Here is a 17564-nt window from a genome sequence, read left to right on the forward strand (position 1 = left end):
AAATAAAAAAATTGATCTACTCGCAGAATCTATCAAAACATGCAAATCAAACAAACCAAATTTATAAATCTTTTCAATCAAAACGGATCAAGTTGCAAAAATTGACCAAACCGAAGAGTCTGACTTTTCTTTCTTGCTCCTTGTCCCATCTGAACGGAAGCAAAGCAAACGCTTCAAAGGCGCTTAAAAAACGAGCCCTCTCAAAAGCTCAAACGAGCCCTCCTCCTGAGAAGAAACCTCCCTCCCTCCAAAAAAACCTCTTCACAAAAAATCCTCCCCATCCCTCATCCCTATCTCTTTTTTCTCCGATTCCCTCATATCCGAGGGGGAGGAGCCTAGCTCACCGCTATGCAGTTTCTGTGGCGTCGACATCACCATCCTTCAAGTTGTTACAAATCCTTCGTATAATTAGCCTGCATAAAGAACTCTAACCTAAATTACAAGCGAAATAAATAATAAAATCAACGTATAGCTTTAAGTAAACCGAGACTACCCGTTATAAGGTAACTGGCTTGGCCACAAATGGCTTGCAAAGAAGAATTTTAGTTTATAAGCTTAGCTCAATTTTAAATAAAATGAAATGTATTGCCATCCCTAGAATTCCATTTGAGCGCCGCACATTTCCGCTACCGACGGATTCAATGCCCGCGTATACACGCCGCCCACGGGCCTGCTCATGCCCGAATACAGAGGCCATATCATACAATTCTATCTTCACCATTAACGTAAGAAGGATAGACTAATACCACGAACGTGTTCGAAAGGTATGCCTACTTCATTCATCAGGATATGGCAAAAAGGACAAAGAAAAGTTTTTTTCACGGCTACATGTTGCTAGATGCGTTGTCTATGCGTCTCACTTGGTATCACAGCGGCATGCGACAGGTAAGCAGTACAACTCCTGCTAACTGATATGCATACATATTACATACATACATACGGTAAACGTCGGGTGGACGCCAGAAACGCAAGGAAGCAGTTTTTTTCGTCAGATTTTGTATGACCTCACGTGTGGACGCTCGCAATAATGATACCAGTTAATGTATTTAGAAAAAAAAACACTAAACCAATCGTTCACTTTTTCAATGACGATAATCATAGTGAATTACAAATATCTTCTCGATACTAATCAATACAAAATTGTTCGAATGACATTTTTTGCAGCGCATTTGTGGTCATGAAACCAATTTTTTCACTTTTCATACAAATCGTATGGAAAAGAGCTTCCCGCATAACGTGTGTTTCGTATAACGAGCGAATTACTGGAAAATATTAATCGTTATGAGGGGTTCCACTGTACTTTGATGCGGATGGCACAGGTTTAAAGAATTTCAAAACAGTTGTCAGGAAGAATTTGAACTGATAGGAAAAAATCTGATACCAGCGTTCTTCCTCATTCGTTCCCCGTTCATCGCTCCCCGTTCACGGCCTCGTTCTATCTCTGCTTCCGTTGTTACATAAAACTGAGAATGTTTTTTCATTAACAATACTAGCAATCATTGGAACAGATTTGTAGATCTGATGCGGATCCCAAATGGCTTGACGCGGATTTCGCTTTGTTTTAATGAAGACTTCTGTAACAGCTCTGGATTTATTGAATTGTATTTAAGATTTTAATTGGGTTCTCGATTATGATTTCCAATTCCCGTAATTTTTAGGGTCCGTCTCACGACTTATTCACCTTTTTCGATATATTTTTCGATCGTTTCTACATATATTTTCGGTATCGTCTTATTGGACATTAATACAATTCAACCAAACAAATATTGATAACGCCAATAAATCGTGGGAGCGAAAAAAACACAATGGGAAGCATCCAAACAACTCCGGGACATCCCCAAAAAACCTTGGAAACCGAATATCTCATATCTCTTTTTTAAAGCAGAATCGGTATAAACTGTCATGTTTAGAAGAAAACGAACGATAGAATGATTTATCCATCCAAATGATTGGGATGATCTTTATAAACGAACTAGAACAAAGCCGATCTTCAAAAAGACACCTCTAATTCTAAAGTTAATGATTATTGAACACAATCCCCTACTAGCAATGAGAATGAAAAAGTGTGCAACTTTCAGGCGAGGGGCATGTAGAAGCATGGGGAAACGGTTGGAAATACGCGGAATTACGCGGAGGCGCGAGCACCCGCACGACAAAATCGAGCAGTTTTGTAGCTCGGATTTTCGATCGCTTTCCGTCAAAAGCGATTGAAAAAGCGAGCAGAAATGTCAGGGAAAACGCTTGGATTCCGATCGAAGAAATATTTCAATCCAATAACTTCAGCATTGAAAATTTCGAAATATATCATTTATAAATTTTCAACAATTTTCAATGCGAAATATTTCACAGCCATGAGCCGGCATCGCGAATGAATGAACTCTTTTTAACAGTCGTTTAAAGTTCATTTTGGTTTAACCTAGCTCATTTTTTGTTCATACCTGTTAAAATAAACGACCGTCAAAACAGTTAACGACTGCTCGATATCGCATATAGGCAAGCACGGGGAAACAATCGAGCAGTATAATTAAAAGACTGTTAATTTGTATCGCATACGCTCTTGACCGTCGTTTGTTTAACGGCGGCATAGGACCAGTCGTTAAAATTAACAAATGAACTAAATGCGTTCGCGATGCCAAATTCTAGCAATTTTTAACGACTCTGGTTAATTTTGAACGACTGTTAATTTTAAACCAATTCTTTCGCAATACCAGCTTATGTTTGCAGTTTGAGTATGAGAAGATTTCGATCGCTTTGCGCAGCGGGCATGTTTTGGTTTCTACACAGTTTTTGCACTCAACAATCTAACATGTGTGAATGTGTGCGTTCACTTTCAGCCTGCGCGCTCAGTTTGGTTTTCTCGCAGCGGCATGCGGGTATCGGTGTCTCGCTCGCACTAGTGCAGCGAGTGTTCCTCTGTGCGCTCCCTTTCTTGCCACCACACGAAATCGTCAGTGCAGCTCATGCGTTCGCAGTGTGAGGCCGCGCGCGTGTTAGCCTAAATCCCGGGCGATCGAAGTTTCGCTAAGTGTTGAAGTGTTGTGCACTTTGAAATGAAGCTGCGCTTTTCTTTCACCATTTAACTTAAATGTGTAATTTGCTCTGCTTTATTTCAATGTTTTTTTTCTGTATTGAACATCAACAACGGGATCCACGCAGTTAGACGGCTATTTCAAATACGACGATTTTTTTTATATAATGAATGTGTGTGGTTTGAAGCAAGATTGTGTGAAGCTATGTACTTAAATGTGCTTTTATTTTCAATAAAAGTGATAAAATATAAACCGAGTTTGATGTGTTTAAGTTTTTGTTTTGATTCGGGTGCACCAAGTCCGAATGAAGGAAAGCGCACAGCGCGCTACGAAAGAAACGAGCGGGAGGGGGTGTCAGTCCAGCGCAGCGCAATTCGCTGTCAAGTGGGAAGGGGTACCAGTTCAGCGTTGCGCAAGACGAAAGAAACGGGAAGGAAGGGGTATGATGAAACAGCGCGAGCGAGCGTTCTTTACAGCGAGAGCGCCTCGTGTATTTTACCGTCCAAATAGACATAGAGCGAGAACGTCGCGCGCGACGAAAAATAGCTCAAAATTTCACTTGGTGTAGATCAAAGTAGCTCATTTGACTCAGTCAACCAACTTGTTTTTTATTTGAAAACAGACAAAAATATGTTAAAATGTGTTCAAATCTATTTTTTTGCGTTTGGCATTAATCTGTCTTATAAAAAAACTAGATAATTCGATTATTTAGGATGAAGCAAAATTGTCGCGCGGGACAAGTAGCTCTGTTTGCAAAATTGAGCTACTTTTTTCGCGCGCGAAGTCGTCGCGCGCGACGTTGTCGCTGTATGTCTATTTGGACGGTTAAAGGCAAACAAGAGAGCGCATTCCGTGGTAGCGCTCCATCCGCCATTTTTTATTCTCAGCCGAAAACAACGGACTTCGGATCCGAGCTTGGGCTGGACCCCCACCGCGTGTTTCTACCTACCCCTCGCCTAAAAATTTCGTTCTCTTTGTCTGTCGGGTCACGTACATGTAAAACCCGTTACGAAGTTGTGTAGTGTGCTTCAATATCTTCAAATAACTATAAAAAAGTGTCATGTAGCACCAATAGCGACCGTATTGGTTACAAATAATTAAGGTGACCGAATTCTACCGGTCTCGTAGTACAGTCGTCAACTCGTACGACTTAACAACATGCCCGTCATGGGTTCAATCCCCAAATAGACCGCACCGCCATACGTAGGACTGATTATCCTGCTATGGGGGGAAATCAATTAGTCACTGAAAGCCAAGCCCACAAGTGGGTACAGGCAGGCCTTGACCGACATCGTTTGTTGAGCCAAAGAAGAAAAAGAAGAAGAAGACCGAATTCTATCAGAACTGGTCTTTGTTCTGCACGATGGGAACGTTTTGAGTAGGGATAGGGTATTACAAATAACAAAGATTGTTTGTTTTGTTCCTAAAGATATACGCATCATGTGAATGCTAAAAGGTTCGTCTTTTGCGGCAGTTGTGGGGAAAATAATTGCAGTCCAATTCTAGTAGCGTGCGAGCGAAACTTATTGCTGCTCATTAATATTATCCATCGGATGACATCAAAATTTTAAGTCTAGATTGAGAACTGGACACCAAATTTGCAATAAACCTGTTAAACAAACTGCTAAACGCGCTATAACGCGCTGCTTGCTGTTAGAACTAGAATCACTAAGTCATAGGCATAAAGTTGCTTCCTGTGAGTTAGGTGCTAAATTGTTAGTCGGAGAAATTGATGCTCCTAATCTCTTAGGTAAATTGAATATTTATGCACCTAGTCGAACTCTAAGAGACCGTGATTTTTGCGCTTGAACTGCGTGAGTATGTCTCCAGTGACAATGATCCTATCCTCGTCTGAATGAGAAATTTAAATGAAAGCTACCACTTATTTGATTTAAATTTCTCAACCTTAAACTATAAAAGCAGACTGCTTCTTTGTATTCGGCGAATAGAACATAAGTTTAATCTAAGATAGTGTCTTAGCTAACTGGATGACCATATACATATTCATGAAACAAATAAACTAATAAACAATTCGTGTATCATCAATTTATTGAGCCTTAACATTTTATTATGATTATTCATTACCAGATTAAACCATGCACCGAATTTTATAAATTAGTTTGTTTAATTAATGAACAGCGATTCACCAATTTCTAGAAAAAAATACGTAAATTCTGATATCAATGGAACAATATTTGTTGCTTTGATTGATACTTAAGAAAATAAAATTTTGTTTTTTTTTTTTTTTGTAGATTGAAGATCAGGCGGTGGACCCAAATCTACGTGATGGTGATGGTGCTACACCTTTACATTTTGCAGCATCGCGAGGACACTTGAGCGTGGTGCGATGGTTATTAAATCATGGTGCCAAATTGTCACTGGATAAATATGGAAAAAGCCCTATCAATGATGCGGCTGAGAATCAACAGGTCGAATGTTTGAACGCATTGATACAGTATGGAAATAAAAAAGAAGGTAACAGAGTAGAGTCTCAGGATAATCAATTGATGCCTAGTCAGCACCGCTATGCATTAGAAGATGCCTATCAGTCTCAAGCAATGCCAGAATCATCAGCAAAACAGACACGAACGCGTAAAGCCTTGGTTGGGACTCATACACACGCTGGAAAGGCATTCACTGCTGGTCATGATTATAATCACCATAATAACACGATAAAATCGTCAAAATCTTCAACTGGCAGCTCAGATTCCGAGCCATTTTATTTACATCCTCCAACTATAAGTAAAACAAAGGTATGACATTTTTAATGTAATGAAGTGTTAAGTGGTTTGTAATTAAGTATTTTTAAAATATTTTTACACGGATTAGGATGGTCTGTATTCTCGCCTCACGCCAGATAGCTATTATGACCCAGTGTTATCAAATGATGGAGTCTATGTGAATCCTATGCGTCATGGGTCCACAACGCCACCCAGCCCGAGTGGCAGTGTTTCTGGAGAATCCTTTTTTTTGCACGACCCCCAAGATGTTATTTACAACCGTGTCAAAGATTTATTTGATGCAGATATTACTATAAAGGAGGATAATGTCAACAATAATCGATCAATAGGTATGTAAAATCATTTTTTACTCACAATCAAATTTGCAAACAAACGAAGCATTTTCAAACCGATGTATGTTTTCAACATATCATAATTACCTAAAATAATTAAACTTTTTACTTACTTACTTCAACGGTGCTAAAGCTACTTTGCGGACCTTTATTGCAAGAACGTTCGAATGTTGTCACGTCATCTCGTCATCCCAACTCATACGTGAAATAATTCCTCTTCTTATCGAAGCATCTTCCTATCGAACGCGGCTAAGAGGGTTTCGTCAGATTTGGATAGTGTGCATGTCTCAGAGGCGTATATAGCTGTATCTTCATCTTCTATTTGGGGTAACGTCCTACGCAGACATACCGGCCTATACAGGCTTTCGAGACTTAATTCATTACCCCGTAGCCGGATAGTCAATCCTTGCTACGGGGGGACGGTCCATTCTGGGCTTTAACCCATGACGGCAATGTTATTCAGTCGTTCGAGTTGACGACTGTACCACGGGAACGCCCTCTATATAGCTGTATATAGGTGCTATATAGTCCCAGCTTCGTGCATCGTGACAGATTCTTTAGAATAAACTGCTTTCTCAGATTGAATAATTGCCAGATGGCAACCAGTATCCTTGTGCAAAATGCAGCTTCCATGTTGTTGTCGTTGCTGACCTTTGACCCTAGAGAGGCGAATTCTTAGACTATTTCAAAAGTGCGTTCACATAACTGTTCTTAACGCCTACGTGATCTGCTGAATGGTTTTCCGTTTCGGAATCCTATTTGATGGTTTCCAACTATTTTTTCGATGTGCGGATTAAGTCGATCCTGAAGGATCAGGGAAAATATTTTGTAGGCGGAATTCAACTCGGTAATACTGCTGTAGTTGTTGTAGTCCAATCTGTCTCTTCTTGTGTATGGGGTAGATGATGCCGAGATTCCAATCAAAAGGCATCGATTCGCTTTCGTTGATGACGATATCATAGTTAAATTAATCTATCTTAACAGATAGATGCCAGTCGGAAAATCGGAATTCGGCATGCTCAATTTCGATTTGCTCGAGAGTAGATTTTTACTGTCAATGTCGGTAGAGCGTGATCGCGCAAACCCCTACGTTGTGTTAATTTTTATGTTTTACTTAAAACTGCTTTATTGAAGAATTATAACGCGAAACTTGTGTGTGCTTACGCAAAGCCGTTGCTCTTGGTGTGTCGGTTCTTGTATCACTTCGATCGATCTTTTTCCGCTATCCTAATCGCACCAATACATACAAAACAGAAACTGTCAAATATACGCACAGTCCGATAAAAAACGCAATTACGTGAAACGCAGTTGAAATATTACAATTACACGGACTATGGGTAACCGTAACACATATTCCGAAACAAAGCGTATTGCATTTCTTGATAATGATGAATAAAAACAACAAAACTGGGAAACAACGAATGATTCTTTCAGATGAAATTAAATAATAAATGTGAAAGGTGACAGAACAATTCTATCACCTTATTACACGTACGAGAGGTATATTTGTGCCTAAGTCTAAGTTTGACAGATAAATGCCAATCGGGAAATGACAGTATTTTCCTCCATCTAATAAGGCCTTAACGCTAGCGTAACGTAGAGGTCTTAACCTTACTTTTACCGTTTTGATATTTTAATTAATTTTCCAAATATTGAATATATAAACCCAAAATCCAACACTTATATTTTTTTACTTCTAATTTGAATTATAATATATAAAGAAAAATTTTATCATCATGATGAAAGATCGTGATGACAAATGCAGCTCTTCTTCTTCTTCTTCTTTGGCACAACAACCGCTGTCAGTCAAGGCCTGCCTGTACCCACAAGTGAAGTGAGCTTGGTTTTTTTTTGTCAACGAAGAGTGAGCATATTCCATCCCCCTCTCCGACTCACCCAACCCGGCCGGTACGCTGTGGTGCGTATTACTTCATGTGGAGTCGTGTGTGCGGTTGCACCCTGGTTCACGACGCATCTTCTGCGGCGATCTGGTCTGCTAATTCTGCTTATTACGCTGCTTTCCGTGGTGCGACGCGGTCCCTTTGGTCCTATCGCCCACACTTCGGGTGGGCAATGGGGGGTCTGCATCGTTGGTCACCACTCCAAGCACGTAAGGCAGTTCTCCTGAAACGAAATTTTGATAGAGGAAACAAGAGAAAAGAGAAAAGAGATAGAAGAAAGCTGAAAATGGAGGAGAGAAGAGAAAAAAGAAAGCTGGAAAGAAACGAAAAGAAAGAAATAATAGATTAGTAACTTTCCAGCTTACGGTGGCCCTTGCGGCGCGGGTTGTTGCCGTGCCGCAGGGCCTTAGGGACCACTATTTGCGTCCCTCGCCCGCCGTCTGGCCCGCCTGCGTCGCCTTGCCGTTTATGGACGCTCAACATCCCATCTCGCTTGGAGAGTGGAGAAGATTGTCCTGGCGGCGGCGCGGACGGCCTCCCACGTATCGCTGCGGGCGCACATTTCCGAGACAATGTTATCCATTGTTACTCATTCGGATCCGATCGAACCGTGGACAGTGGAACAGTACAACACGTACTGTTCCACTGTCCACGGTTCGATCGGATCCGGAATGAGATGCAGCAGCGGTGCCATTCATGTGATTCAACGCAACGTCTTCCACGGTGTCCCTACATTCAGGGCAGTTGGACGAGCCTTCCAGGATGCCTTTCTTGACGAAATAGGAGCGCAAGAATCCGTGCCCCGTAAGGAGCTGGGTGAGGAAAAAGTCGACTACCCCATGCTTGCGGCTGACCCAGAGATTAATGTCTGGAATCAGCCTCCTCGTCTTCAGTCCTGGTGCTCCTGGTTGCCCTGCACCCGTTGTCCACTGGTCCAGCCAGCGCCTCATCGTCTCCCGTTGCCGCTTCCGTATGTCCGATTGAAAACCACCACTCGCTACCTTTTCGTCGTGGCAGCGGATATCCTCCTGCATGAGGAGGACTAACGGGGTGGTGTTGGCGACAACGCAAGCGGCATCATAAGACACGGTCTGGAAGGCGCTGGCGACTCGGAGAGCCCCCGGTCGATGCGCCCTTTGGACCGATTTGCGATGGGTCTCCTTGTCGAGCACCCATCACCCCCAGGTGGCAACTCCGTATCGGATTTTACGACGTTTACGAGTTGTCTCCTACTGCGGCTCTTAGGACCACGCTTATTCGGCATCAGGCAGGTTTTTTTTATTCTTTTTGTGTTTGTTTTTTTTTTTTTTTTTCTCTGCGAGCTGATGATTTCATTCTTTCTGGTTTCTTTTCTCTTTTTTTCTTTTGGTTTTGTGTCGTTGATGTGTCGTATCAGCCGGGAATTTTTTTTTTTTTTTTTTCTCGTGTGTGTATTTTTGATTTTTTGTGTTTTTCGCAACCTTTACCTTTGTTGTGTATGTCTGTTTCATCGTCATATGGTACGAATTGATTGTACTTCTGATTCGCACTGGTGCAAAACTTACGTCCGCCGAATCGGGTACACGCTATTCCGTGCGCCTGTATTTTGTTTTTGCGGCAGTTTTTGGGTGGAATTCCACATTATATTTGTCCAGGCGATATGTTTATTTTTGGGAACTTGTTATCCCCCCTTCCCCCTTAACAATTTCAACGTATCAACCACATATCACCAGTACATTGGCCTTTTACGTTTCGGTTTTTCTTTTTTTTTGTGTGTTTTTTTTTTTTTGTTGTTTTTTTTTTTTTGCTTTAGCCCATCCATTCTGCTCTAGTAGTATGGATGAGCCTTGCGGCGTTTCCGTTCCTGAGAATCGATGACAAACCGTTTCGATAGCGCATCCGTGATCGTGTAATGGTATGTGTATAGAATGAAATCAAAAGCTTAAGCTGCAACAGAATAATGGATGGAGTATATAAGAGTGGGTTGGTGGGGGGTGGGGGGCAGGAGGGTTCGAATCGCTGGTTAGTTAGAGGCTTCGATTGCTGTGGTTGTGGACACTTTTTTCATTTTGCGGTTTTTTGATTTGTGATGTTTTTTTGTTGTTGTTCGTTTTTTTTTTTTTTTTGTTTTTTTTTTTTTTTTTTTTTTTTTTTTTTTTTATTTTTTTATTTTGTTGCTATTATATTTCATTTTTTTTTTTTATTTTTTTGTCGTTATTTTTTTTTTAATTGTTGTTTTTTTTTTTTTTTTTTTTTTTTTTTTTTTTTTTTTTATGTGTTTTTTTTTTTTTAATTTTTTATATTTTTTTTTTTTTTTTTTTTTTTTTTCATTTTTTTTTTTTTTTTTTTTTTTTTTTCTTCAATACTGTTTTTGTTTTTTTATTTTTAGAACTTTCTTCTCTTTCGCTGCTTTTTGTGAGTTTTTTTGATTTTTGTTACTTAATAATACGGAAATGATTACTGGTGGTTTTGGTTTTTGATTTGGTTTGCCGGCGGAACGGAAAGTTAATGAAAATCAGCATCGGGTGTTTTTTCATTTTTGCGATTTTTGTGTTTTTTATATGTGTTTTTAAATTAAATATTTTTTTTTTTTTTTTTCATTATTTGACTTTATTTTTGTATCATTTTTAAAAAGTTTTTGTAATAATTCATGTATTTCATAATAGCTGGTATCGCGAAAGAATTGGTTTAAAATTAACAGTCGTTCAAAATTAACCAGAGTCGTTAAAAATTGCTAGAATTTGGCATCGCGAACGCATTGAGTTAATTTGTTAATTTTAACGACTGGTCATATGCCGCCGTTAAACAAACGACTGTCAAGAGCGTATGCGATACAAATTAACAGTCGTTTAATTATACTGCTCGATTTTTTTACCCGTGTTTGCCTTTATGCGATATCGAGCAGTCGTTAACTGTTTTGACGGTCGTTTATTTTAACAGGAATGAACAACAAATGAACTCGGTTAAACCAAAATGAACTTCAAACGACTGTTAAAATGTGTTCATTTATTCGCGATGCCGGCTTATAATCCAGAAGTACATATAACATATTCTAGTGGGGGTCTTAGAGAATTTTTTTTTGATGACGATTTTTTTTTTGAGTTTTTCAAATTGTATTAAAGGTTTTATGAATTTTACAAGGATCAGCCTGTAATTTTGAAAAATATTCATTTTTCCTAAAAATAATTTCTTCTTAGAAGTTTTGATCGTTTTGAGAATACAGACCAAAATGTGCAAAAAGGTTTTCAAAAATTAGTTTAAAATTGCCTAACAGCCTTACCCATAAATTGAATATAGCTAATCCGATCAGACAAAAGCCAGATCAGATCACAAAAACCTCAACAATGTTATAAATGTTATCTTAACCTGATTTTTTTTTATCCCAACACCCACTTCACCTAGATCGCTATAAAGGCGCCCACAGCCGGGCGTTTGTTTGTGTATTCGCAATGTATTTTATGAGTATAAATAATGGCTGGATGTTGATGATATTTTATTTACAAGAATTAGTAAAGAATTTGTGATGCTGGTTGTAGTATGTCTAAAAGGCGATCTTTACTTCGTTTTTTTTAATAATTAGTCATACAATAATGGTTTTAACATTTTAAAAATATACACTGATATGCGGAATAAAATATTCTGCAAATTATATATTTACAGCAGTGTTCTCCAACCTTTGTAGGATCGCTGACCACTTGGCTTTGATAATACATTTGATGCGGCCCACATCTTATTTTATATACATAGTTCAAAGTTTTTAAGCATTTCTTTAACATCATAAGATCGCCTTAGACATTGCGTGAAAGTAATGTGCAATTTTAGATGTTTTGCTATATTTCATTTAACATTTATGAGAATATGGCCAATCAGACACCAAAAGAAAGAATATTCAATTCCCTAACTATTTCAACTGTAAAACATATTAAAATATAGAATTAAAAACATTTTGTTATGATTCTCCGCTGACAATTATTGTTTCACCGTGAACAAAAATCTGGGAGTCGCAAGGAAATGCATTAGACTTATAAATGAAATATGATTTCTAGTCTACATAGTTGGGGAATTTAATTTCCTTTCTTTTGGTGTACAATAGCCATATTCTAATAAAAATGTTTTGAAATATAGTCGAAAACCCCAAAATTTCACGTTCAATTTCACTTTATTCTATACGTAACTGTTAAAATTGTTGTCTTGATTGTGGGAAAACAACTGCACTATGTGTATGGCAATAAGCAATTGTTAGAAAAAAACATTTTTTTCGCGGACTGTTAATGCTGCGGACCACAGGTTGGAGACCACTGATTTACAGTTATGGTAGATGGTGTATAAACCAATAACTAGCAATTAATTTACACTGTCACGAATTCTGTAACTTAAACTTAATGGTTAAATCTATATAGTGTTGTATAATAGTAGTGCTATGTACGCAAAAATATGATTATTAGATTTTTAAGAGAGCTCTTTTCTTCTTTTTTATAGACCCAATCGTTGGTAATAACTTGTTGTCGTCATCTCCGTCACTTCCTTCACTTTCCACTTCAATGGCTACCCATATCACAGCTTCAGATTATTCCACGAACGCTGATAATCAACACTCTAAGGGTTCCAACGTCTTGAACAGATTCATGATAAACGAGCAAGTTACAAGTGCTGAAATTGTGTGGACTCTGGAAACTATTGCCACTCATAACTCCTATCGCAGTGCTGGGGCTAACACTAATTTGTTCAAGACAATGTTTCCGGACAGCCAAATTGCTGCCAAGCTCGAGATGGGACGCACAAAACTTGCGTATTTAATAACGTTTGGTTTGGCACCTTATTTCACAAACGAAATATTTAAGCAACTTGATGTATGTTCCGAAATAGTAATTGGTTTCGAACTTTGTTCGAACATTGAACAAAGTTTCACAGCGCCAACAGATGGATGTTTGTGTGAGATTTTGGAATGAAAATAAGGAACAGGTAGAATGTCGATACATTGGATCAGCGTTTTTAGATTCTTCTCGTGCAGTCGATCTCCTTAACGGATTGAAACAGTGCACAGAAAAAAGCCTGCTCTACTAAATAATGTGATTCAGCTAAGCATGGACGGGCCGAATGTAAATTGGCGTTTAATGAAGGACTTAAGCGAAGAACTTTGAAATCTGCGTGGGGTACCATCTTTTGATTTGTTAAACATAGGTAGTTGCGGCTTACATGCTATTCATAATGCTTTTAAAAATGGCATGAAGCACACTGAATGGAACATTGATGAGCTTTTGACATCCCTCTATTCAAAGACTTTCCGATGCGCCGTGCAGATAATAAAGAAACTACCGGATCCAATTTATTCCCCCTGAAATTTTGTCCTGTTCGATGGATTGAAAATTTGAATGTGGCTGAGCGCGCTTCTAAAATGATTCCTCATTTGAAAGTCTATGTGGCTGCAGTCAAAAACCAACGTGACAAAAAACTCAAGGAAGGTCACCATTCTTTCAAAAGAAGTTTTGCAGCAGTTGCTCAGTCTAGGCCATTCGCTGTAATAGAAAAGGCCATTTCTGATGAAATGTTGAGCCCAAAACTTGCCTTTTTATTTCATCAGCTGGATGTGTAGAACCCTTTTTGCGAGAATTTCAATGTGATGCTCCTATGGCGCCATTTTTGTTTGATGAGTTAACTTCACTTACCCATTCTATAATGAGTAAGGTTTTAAAATCGGAATGCCTAAATTTAAAAGTTAAAGCGATCACCGATATCGAGCTCAAAGATAACAACATTCTACCGACATCGCAAATTGATATCGGTTTTGGAGTCAAAGCGGCAATTAAAACAATAATGGCACGTGGAAAAATATCTGAAAAGATTTTCCTACAGTTTAAAAACAATTGTAAAGCTTATTATATTGCCTTTTTGACAAAAATTGGTGACCGTTCTCTACTATCACACAGTTTTACACGATATATCTCATGTATAAATCCAGAGACCTTAACAAAATCGCTTGATATTGTCTTGAAACGGTTGGAGTACTGCCTGGATTACATGGTCCAAAGAGAACATTTAACGGGTAATGTAGCTGACAAAGTTCGTCAAGAATTCACAAATGCGGAGGAAATTTCTAGCATAAAGTCATCTCTAGCTGCCTACAAGCGACATAAATGTCGATTAGATAATTTTTGGTTTAAAATTCTTGCGGATTCGGGAAAAGAATTCTCGAACTTAAGATTTTTTTTTAAATTTTAATTCTATCACATGACAATGCAACTCTGGAGCGAGGATTTTCTATAAACAAAGAGTGTCTGATTGTTAATTTAATTGACGAAAGCTTAGTGGCACAGCGAATAGTGTACGACGCTATTTTGAACGCTGGTGGGGTTTTAGGGGTTGAAATAAATAAATCACTCATCCAGTACGCTCGAAACGCGCATGGACGATACGTCAAGAACCTAGAGCAAAAGAAGAAGGAAAGGGCACAAACGGACGATGCCAGTGCTAGAAAAAAGACAATGCATCAAGCGCTCGAGGAGTTAGAATCAGTAAAAGCCAAAATTCTCGCAGATGCTCAAAAAGAGGTAGCACTGATTGAAGAGAAAATTAATAATTTTAATAAATAAGCTTTCGGAAAATGTTTCTAAACGTTCTAATTTCGTTCTTGAATAAATCTTATAAAAACGTTTCTATTGCTTAATAGTTTTATTTTTAAATAATAGATTAGGGTTATTGTATTTAATTCTTGTTTATTTTTCTCTCACTGTTCAAATGCGAAACTAGAACTCATCCGCCGATATCCGAAAAAATACAAATAAATCTCATGGCTTGTTCAGAATAAATTCAGAACTTTTTGTATGGAAAAACTTGCCAAATAAAAAGCGTTCATTCAATCATTAACAGTGGATCAAAGTTCAACCAGTGAAGTCAGTCTATATTATGAAATATATCGATAACATGTAGCTTTGCACTTTCTTACTAATTACAGACAAAGTTATAAATACTATTATCTATAAATTGTTTAAAAAAATGCTTTGAAATTTTAGTATCGCTCAAGGCTATCAACTACGGGCAAATGAAGTGAAATTAACCGGGAAAATCCCTAAAAAATCCGGAAAAAAACCGGGAAAAAACCGGGAATTTCAAATCCTGCTTCGAGTGGCCACCCTGTGTCCGCTCGTAGTCCTTCGAGCGGCAAGCGGAGTAGGTCGTCGTACATGACGTTCCATAGTGTTGGTCCTAGAACCGAACCCTGAGGAACGCCAGCAGATACTGTCCTCGTCACTACTCCTTTATCCGTATCATAGTGGAGCGTTCGGCCAATGACATAGTTCCACAGCAACGCCTGCAAATAAGGCGGAGTGTCTTTACGATGCAGAGCTTGGCTGATCGCTGTCCAGTTTGCCGAGTTAAAGGCATTCCGGACGTCCACCGTTACCACCGCACAGAGACGATCTCCCTTTCGCTTCTTGTCCAGAGCGACTTTCCCGTTGTTCATCACCCGAGTGATGGCATCAACGGCATTCCGGTCGTCCACCGTTACCACCGCACAGAGACGATCTCCCTTTCGCTTCTTGTCCAGAGCGACTTTCCCGTTGTTCATCACCCGAGTGATGGCATCAACGGTTGAACGCTCTTTACGGAAACCGTATTGGGCGTCCGAAAGTCCTCCGGTCGACTCCAGATGAGTTGTCAGCCTCCGCTGAATCAACCGCTCCAAAATTTTCCCCAGCACACTCAGCAAACAAATTGGCCAGTATGACGAGGGCTCCCCTGGTGGTTTCCCCGACTTGGTAAGCAGCACCAGTTGTTGCCGCTTCCACGCGTCGGGGAAAGTGCCTGCCTCCAGTAGCTGCTTATAGCTTTTGGCAAAAACTTCCGGAAAAACCAGAATTGCCGCAGCTGCAGCCATATTTGGAATGTTGTCGTCCCCTGGAACTTTCTTGGAGTTGAGTGAGCGGGCAATCTCCTTCAACTCTTTCGCCAACTCCTCCTCCGAGACCGGATTCTGTGGATCGCCACCTACTTCCGTCTCGGGCCACTCCATCGGGGGACGCTCGAGGAACAGCTCATTCACGATGAAGGGGAGCTTATTAGCATCCCGTTCCATCGGAACCCGAGCTCCTTCCCACTGCTGCTTGCGGATTTGGTACGCAGGGCCAAAGCCGTGCGGTTCCAATTGTTCCGGCAATTGTAATGGCCTGGGTCAGCTCCTCTGGCGTTGCAACATGCCCAAAAATGTCCTGTTCCTTAAAGATTTCAACGAAAAAATCCTTGTCGAAAATCTTGTGGACCACCTTCCCTCATTCACTGCTGAGTGTCCCACGTTGTTTGCGCGCTGTCTCGGAACCCTGCCGACCACAAACTTGATAGTATTGTGGTCACTAGGGGTTTCGTCACACACGCGCCAACTATTTTCCCCTACCAAAGAGGGGCTGCAGAAGAAAACGTCCACTATGGAGTTGCGACCATTTGCCCCAATCCAAGTGCTCTGGTTGCCCTGGTTCAGGAGAACCAATCCCAAAGCAGCCGCCGCATCCATCACAACTCCCCCCCTAGATACCCTTTCCCCATCGTTGGGTGTCCGCTCCATCCCCCATGCACCTGACCAGGTGTTCCGGTGGTGATCACGGTGTCCCGATTTCGTGGGAGTACAGACACAATTTCGGTCCATTTGCGTTTGTACTCCTCGACGATTGCATCCGGGCCCTCGCATCCCAAGCCCTTCCGCTGCCTAGTGCACGGTCCCTCGTGCTTATCTTCTGCACAACGGTGGCATTTGCTACTGCGGTCCTTGCCACGGCAACGGGCAGCAGTATGCCCGTATTCGTAGCACCGGTAGCATTGCCGCCGACGCTCCAAAAGCCGAAGCCTGCAGCATTTGCTAAAACCAACCGTGTATTGTCTCGCAAGGGCCTGGTCTGTCACCGCTATTGCTGGGCAGTCGAAAAATGCGACCAACGTACCGTAATGCGTTTTTACGGTCGTGATCTGGTCGCTAAAAATTTCAACTTCCAATGCGACACTCATTTCCAAAGCAATTTCTTCGGACGAAGTGCCCGGCGGAATGTTGGTGCAGTTCACCCGCACTGAGGGTGTCCGCGGACGGCATTTTGCTTTGCCATCAAGGGCCCCAGACACCTCTCTCCAAAGGGTCATCGTTTCCTGGTGCGACATGGGTGCTAATTCCAGGAGTAGATGACCCTCAAAGTTTGTGTGAATTCTCTGCACATCCTCTTTTTTCACCGTTTCTCTAAGGATAGGCATAAGGTCCGCGTGCTTGAATCCCCCAATTGATTGAAGCTCGATGGCATTTGGCATTCGGCCGGCCCTGGGATTAGAAGCAGGTGCCGGCTTTTGCTTGGGTTGGGAGGCGGAAGGTTGCGTGTTTGCGGCGAGGCTGGCTGCTTGCTCAGCTTCACGCTGCATCTTCCTCTTCCGTCTCTCCCGGCGCACGGCGAAGGATTTACCGTCCGCGATTCTTGCGCCCCCTCTTGCCCCTCTGATGGTCAAGATCACTGGTCCGCAGAACAACTTTCCCCTTCGCACGGTTCCTCTGCCACAACTGCCTTAGCATTTTCCCCCTTCCCACCCTTTCCCTTCTTTTTGCCCTTTTCC

General features: G+C 40.7%; 1 protein-coding gene across 8 annotated transcripts in view; it reads left to right on the forward strand.

The window, feature by feature from the left end:
* LOC120905878 overlaps positions 1–17564 on the forward strand; it is a 110305-nt gene that overhangs the window by 49498 nt on the left and 43243 nt on the right. For all 8 annotated transcript variants that reach the window (XM_040317157.1, XM_040317160.1, XM_040317161.1 and 5 more), the window contains 2 exons: positions 5282–5782; positions 5859–6099. In XM_040317157.1, coding sequence (XP_040173091.1) covers positions 5282–5782; positions 5859–6099 — 742 coding nt within the window. The remainder of the gene's footprint in view (positions 1–5281; positions 5783–5858; positions 6100–17564) is intronic.

This window comes from Anopheles arabiensis, chromosome X (assembly GCF_016920715.1).
Source record: "Anopheles arabiensis isolate DONGOLA chromosome X, AaraD3, whole genome shotgun sequence".
Classification (NCBI taxonomy): Eukaryota; Metazoa; Arthropoda; class Insecta; order Diptera; family Culicidae; genus Anopheles; species Anopheles arabiensis.